Source organism: Mytilus edulis, chromosome 7, assembly GCF_963676685.1.
Source record: "Mytilus edulis chromosome 7, xbMytEdul2.2, whole genome shotgun sequence".
Lineage (NCBI taxonomy): Eukaryota > Metazoa > Mollusca > Bivalvia > Mytilida > Mytilidae > Mytilus > Mytilus edulis.
The window spans coordinates 21,178,684-21,185,519 of record NC_092350.1 but is presented as its reverse complement, the minus strand read 5'-3'; the positions used below and the strand labels follow the sequence as shown (position 1 = coordinate 21,185,519).

General features: G+C 32.1%; 1 protein-coding gene across 1 annotated transcript; it reads left to right on the top strand.

The window, feature by feature from the left end:
* Positions 1 to 3,579: 3,579 nt before the first annotated feature.
* Positions 3,580 to 6,560, top strand: LOC139482808 (prestin-like). Its single transcript, XM_071266859.1, has one exon. The coding sequence runs from the start codon at positions 3,800 to 3,802 to the stop codon at positions 6,161 to 6,163; it is 2,364 nt and encodes a 787-aa protein (XP_071122960.1). The 5' UTR covers positions 3,580 to 3,799; the 3' UTR covers positions 6,164 to 6,560.
* Positions 6,561 to 6,836: the final 276 nt, after the last annotated feature.

Sequence of the window (6,836 nt, the reverse complement as noted above, 5' to 3'; positions counted from 1 at the left end):
TATGTCAATGAGACCACAAACGGCATATCCCAAAAAAGTTCTCTAAAGTCACACTGGATAATAATAATAAAAAAAGAAAGTTTGTGCATTTATCTTTTTGTATTGAAATGAAGTATTGAGAATTTTAGGTTTTTTTTAATTTTATGTCTTTGGACGGGGGTCTTGTATTTATTTTCTTTCTTCGAGGTGAGAACTTGATAAAAATATGAAAAAAAACAATGTTTCTTTTCATTTTGTAAATGATTTCAATGTAACATCCGAGTGCAGAAATTGTAGACCTTGACCTCTATTTTTTTTCAACTACATTTGATTATTGAGTCATAATCAAATATGCAGGTGTGTCGACCTTTTATTTTCTTTCTTTTTAAACAAATGGATAAACATCCACAGGTCAGTAAACAATATTATGTGAGCTTGCTGTTTGAATTATACATCTGTCTGATACAGAGATATAAAATATTGTATTGACGTAATATTAGCACGATATTGTGTGTGATTCATTTTAAGGAGTAAATGTGCAACTGATATTTATCATTTGTTCTCAATTTTATTGACCCTTTATACAAGTCAAATACTACAACAGACGAGGTTTTTCAGTGCACCAACTCTTGCGAGTACCCATACTGAGGATTTTTGTATTACATTTCTTAGGCTGTTTGGTCTTTAATTGCGAGTAGTCATGCTCTGAGTAGTATCATAGTAGTAAAGTGACAACATTACAGTAGAAACAGACCGGACAGGTCGTTAAACACTTATATCATCATCAGAACAGAAAAACCCTGACAGCATAAACATCTGAATATTTTACTTGTTTTACAGACCCAACTCTTACCATGATAGGCTTAAACTTGATTCACTTACCATATTGTAAATGTGGTAATATTGAACTTATTTTACAGACCACATGCTCTTAAATTGGTAAAATTAAACTCTGCTTTCCATGCTTTTATGGTTTGAAGATTTGTCTTTTTTAAAAATTCATATCTTAAACAGATTAACATTGCGTACTATTCAAATGTTAGCATTTTTAAAGACTTGCTTGACCTTAAGTTGCATAGTCAAAGAGACAATATCGTCCAAAATTCCGCCTTAGGCTTATATTTCTTTTTTTGTTAACAATGAAGCAACAATTTGTTAAACGTATCTAAATTTGAATATCAGAAACTGAAATCGAGCATGATGTAGGTTAAGGAATAAAAACAATAATGCATAGCCCGATTGCTTCCTTTGCTTAAATTCTAATCATTAATGGCAATTTTGCATTCAGTTAAAGTGAAAGCATTCCATGCCAAAACTATACCTTATTCTGACCTGTGGTGCAATTTCAACATTTTATTGCATATTAGAGCGCACTGCTTCCGCGGATGTTTTTCTGGATATGCTCTCCTCCTATTTTTTAATAGTTATTTTGTTTCTAGTTCTTAACAAACTATCAACAAGGGCTCAACCGGGATCCTAAGTCCATAATCTTTCATTTCATTCCAAAATTACCCAAATGTTTTATTTCTCGACAAAGTTACAGTTGTGCGTAGGAACTTCTTAGTTAAATGTATACTACTTTCTGTTATTTTAAAAATAATATTGACTTATTTCTAGAGGAATTATACTCGGAGATTAAAAATAAGCAGACTTGATCATATCCTGACTTTAGTGTGCTGTATGTCTGCAATGTATGTTACAATGTTTTTGGATGTTGGATCCCAATTTTGTCACATTATCATATTATATTTTTTTTAGTTGCTTACACAATTGTGACAATATAACGGAACTATAAACAATTTTCATATAAGAGGGAGAAAACATTAGCTATTATTAACTCATCATTTTCTTCGGAAAACGATTTTACAAATCAGGAATATGAGAGTTGTTTTTTGTTATTTTGATTAATAACGTTTGATTTTGTCAGTTTTTATGTCTTCCCGTTTTTGAATTTACATTAGAGTTAGGTACTTTTATTATATTATTCTCATATACCGTAACAAGTAATTAAATCGATAAATTGTATCATTTTAATAAACCGCACTTTACATATTGATTAATTATGCAACTACGCTTTTGAAAATGTTATGTGCACGTGTACCTCTACTTATAAAATGCGATACATGTTTGTAAAATTGTGAGTTGTCAATAGGAAATTATGATATGAATTAAAATATAGGAGACCCATATTTTTAATACATAATGATCTCGATTCCTTTTGGCTATCAAAAATCAAATTCATATGATGTCTTGAACATATGCCTATTCAGCCCCCTTTTATTTTGGGGTCTATTAGTAAACTCGTTTCGTATCGAGCATTTATTTTCAAATCAACTATATTTGCTGCTTAGGTAATTTATGATTTACTCACCAGATGCTGTTGAATTGTTTTCTTTCAAGATTATTTAGGTTTGTTAATGATTCAACTGGTCAGTATGCTTTTAATATCATTATACAATGTGTATTTTTGTGATTTGGAAAAGGTAAATAGAATATAATCAAATTTGGTTTGTATGCATCTTTTTATTCTCTTAAAAAATATACCTTTCAAGTTAATTTCAGAGATAGGTTTTACAAAATAGCACCTGTAATGTTTTTGATGATTTCATTAATAAAATGTTTGGAGTGGAAAAGTGAGAGTCTTAAAGTAACATTTTATTTCGCCTTAGTGTTTTCTATCAAAATTTCTACTTTCAGATATAAAGACAACATTTAAATATTGAAGAAAAAAGTAATAATAAGATGTATATATAATGTTGTAGGTTTGTGACCCGGATTTGCTTTCGCTTAATCAATTTATGACAATTGATCAGCGGAATACTACTGTAGCCTTGATGTATGTATCATTCCATAAAATAACCAAATCAGCCACTTATAAAATGGAAAATTCCCCGTTGACCTTAGGCATGTTAGAAGTAGAAAATGTAAGAAGAGGATAATCATCATTTATATTACATTTATATCAAAACCAAAACGGGAAACTTACACGTGTTGTTTTCTCCAATCGTGCTCCTGCTTAACAGCATTTATATGCATGTTTTCCGCCAATCAAATTAATGATAACAGTCTACCCATCAGTGTAACATACTACTGATGATGGTGTTTTGATTTACTGATTAACATAATACCTTTTGATACAAATATTTTCCCTTCAATATATCTTTTACTCCCTGAAGCTGAATCGTCATTTTGTGCTTTTTGTTTGTTTTATACTTTTCTGACGTTAGTTTTCACCTATCCTTTTTGCGCATGTTTTTGTTTGTGTTTATTTTGTGACAGAATGTATTCTTATTTATTTTACAAGGACATTGTTTTCCTAAATGAACTATAAAAAGGCATAGTGATAGATTAGTTTGACAGAAGTGAGGCATTATTGATCAGGAAGTTTTTTTTAAAAAGACGCATTTCCTCAAACAATATCGGAATTGTCTGTTTTTTGCCTATGGGGACAATAGATGCTAACTAAGTAAGGTAGTTTTAAACTGCGTTTCAAAGAATAATCATTAATAGCTAGTGTAAGGATTTTTGTTTGCCTATGGGGACAACTGATGCTATGTAAGGTAGTTTAAATTGCGTTTCATAGAATACTCATTTACAGCTAGTGTACGGATTTTATGCCTATATTTAATATGGAAATAGCGCACCTGATGGTAAATAAATAATCACATGCATTCAGGTCATTCAGTGGTGACAAATTTGACAATAAAACCTATATAAAAACTTGGCAGTTGATAATACTAAATACCAATTTTATTGATCAACAAATCACATCGACAGGCCATACCTGTTCCGGACAGAAGAAAATTTGGATCTTGGAAAAATGGAGGATAACTTGGTTCATATTGAAAGAGAACCAGTGACACAAGAGTCATTTGATAAACTTTATCGGAAGTCAGAAGGAAAACTACATTTAAATGACAAACTAAAGGATACATTTAACTGCTCAACAGACAAGCTTTGGAGACGAATGTCCTCAGTGTTTCCTATTGTAGCAGTGTTGAGATATTATAATTTCCGGGAGAAATTTGTGAATGATATTTTAGCGGGAATTACCGGTGGACTTTTTCAAATACCACATGCTTTGGCTTTTGCACTATTAGCTTCGGTAAAAGTAGAGAACGGTCTGTACACTTCTATCTGGCCTGTTATGTTGTATGCGATATTTGGAACCTCCATTCATGCATCAATAGGAACCAGTGCTGTGGTATGTATGTTCACTAGAAGCATTGTTGATCGAGAAGTGGCGAAATATGAAGGCACGGTTCCTTTTAATTCGTCTTTAAGCTCAGGATTGCTTAACAATTCAGAGTTTTTGAACTACAAAGAAAATGTTGCCTTAAATATTGGATTCCTATGTGGAATTTCTTTACTTATATTTGGCATTCTTAAAATAACTTTCATCGCTCACTTACTTTCGGAACCTTTTCTGAAGGCTTTTACATCTGCTGCTGCTGTTCATATTATAATATCTCAATTACCATTAGTTCTTGGTATCAACATAAACACGCACGGAGGTGTCTTAAAAATCGTCAATATATGTAAGGATATTATTAACAATTTAACATACATTAAAGGACTTACACTTCTGACCGCTGTAGTTACCATTATTGTATTGCTATTCTTCAAGGAATTTGTAAATGAAAAGTTCAAGTCAAGATTTAGAATACCAATTCCGGCTGAATTAATGGTAGTTATCTTAGCTGTGACTATTTCAGCTACGACTGTCTTACACAGAGAAGTTACAATCATCGGACATATCACGGGTGTGATACCTCAGCCTGCCATCCCCAATTTGTCTGGTTGTCAAACGTACTTATTAGATAGTTTTGTTCTCGCCATCTTCATGTATGCCCACAATGCCACGTTGTCTAGAATATTTGCAAAGAAACATAACTACGTGGTGAATTACAACCAGGAATCGTTTGCTCATGGAATATGCAATTTTGTTGGATCGTTTTTTCATTGCATTCCTGTATCTGCTTCTCCTCGGAGATCAATGGTATTGTCATTAATGAATGCCAACACTACTTTAGCTGGAATTTATATAGGTTTGTTTATGCTAGTTATAACAATCATCAGTAGATTCGTATTTCAGTATTTGCCAATTGTAACACTTTCTGCAATAATGATGGTTGCTATGAAAGCACTGCTCCTTCAAATTTTCGATGTCAGAAAGTACTTTAGAATCAATAAATTTGAGTTGTTTATATGGCTGTGTACATTTAGTGCAACTCTACTTTTAGACTTCACATTTGGTATGTTAATTGGAATAGGTGCTTCTTTAATAGCTGTTGTTGTTCAAACACAATTAGCCAAGGGCTTTAAACTAGATAGAACGATAGAAAGCAAAATAATGGTGGAACATAAGAAATATCAAGGAACAGAAGGAACAAAAGGAATAAAAATATTTAGATTCCAGTCTAATTTGTACTATGCTAACGCAGAAATATTTAGAAATAAATTGTACCACCAAACAGTCAATCCTCGCAAACTTCTGAAATATATTAAAAAGCCAGTGAAAAAAATGCAAAAACAACTAAAAGAAGCTGGAAGTTTACAAAAAAATACAGTTGAAACTATTAAAAATGGAATGTCTGGGGACGAGAATACAAATAAAACATCTCTTCCGAAAATAGAAGTTTCTGATCAAAATTCGATTACAGTTACAAGTGACATCCCGGCTATCTCAGTTGCATACGGCAATGTAAAAAATAGAAGTATAAGCACTGTATCAAGGAACATTTACGGCCAAAATGGGATATCAAGGCAGGAGAGTGAAGCCAATAGTCTGTCATCAACCATTTCCAATCTTACCTTTGAACCGGAAATGATCGATCCTGACGACGGCCAGGAGTATATTACCGACAGAAAATATGAGAGCATGCGTAAAGTGCACCATGTCATTGTTGACTTTTCTACAGTAAATTACATTGATCTAACCGGTGCCAAAATGCTAGGACAAATATCATCAGAGTATGGAAATGTGAACATCAAACTTTTCCTTGCCAGTTGTTCTCCCGACATTCAGAAAACCATGCGCCATGCTGGTATATTGGATACAATCCCAGCAGACTGTATATTCATTGATTTGTATGACGCTATTGCAATAGCAAAACAGGCTGGACTTACAAATATGTGCGAACAGAATGCAAATGTTGTTGTCTCAGTAGATGAAAAGTTTTAGACATGTTTAATGAGGACATCCGTTACCTTATGTCTGTATACTTATAACCAACGTTTGATTATTATGTAGCTTTGGTATCAACATACTAGTAGTGCATTTAGTGTTTATGACTCGTTGTATATCAACATTACTTTATATATTATAATTATTGCATTAGAATTGTGTTCAAATCTTTGACAATGCAAGGTGGTTAGATATATATGTACATAACATGCATAATACATCATGATATGATCGAATCCCATGTTAAAGCTGATAAGAAAATGTTAGTACAGTGTCAGTATGCGGCAAGTAACTGAAATTATGATAAGAACACTAAGCAGTTGTGTTGTTGTTTTGTTCACCTAAAATTGAAATCATCGTGTAATCGATATGTAATCTATTCCGTTATAAATGCTGTAAGATGGAAAGATATAATCGTTTAAAGTATAATATTAAATATTTAATGCTATCATTCAAAATGCATTTCAAGATTTATAGCTTCTATAGGAACGAAATATATGAGTATCAAAAAAGATAAATACACGAATTTCTGTCTAGGTAGAAGGTCTAATTTATTTATATTTAGTTTGCCAGAGGGTGTTGTTAAATTGGTTAAACGGAAGATCATAATCACATGTTAATTATTTATTTGACAAGTGATTACATCATCATTGTTTATAACGTACTAGAT

Excerpts from the sequence above, each read along its gene's own strand:
- LOC139482808 (XM_071266859.1), top strand. The coding sequence starts at position 3,800 with ATGGAGGATAACTTGGTTCATATTGAAAGAGAACCAGTGACACAAGAG.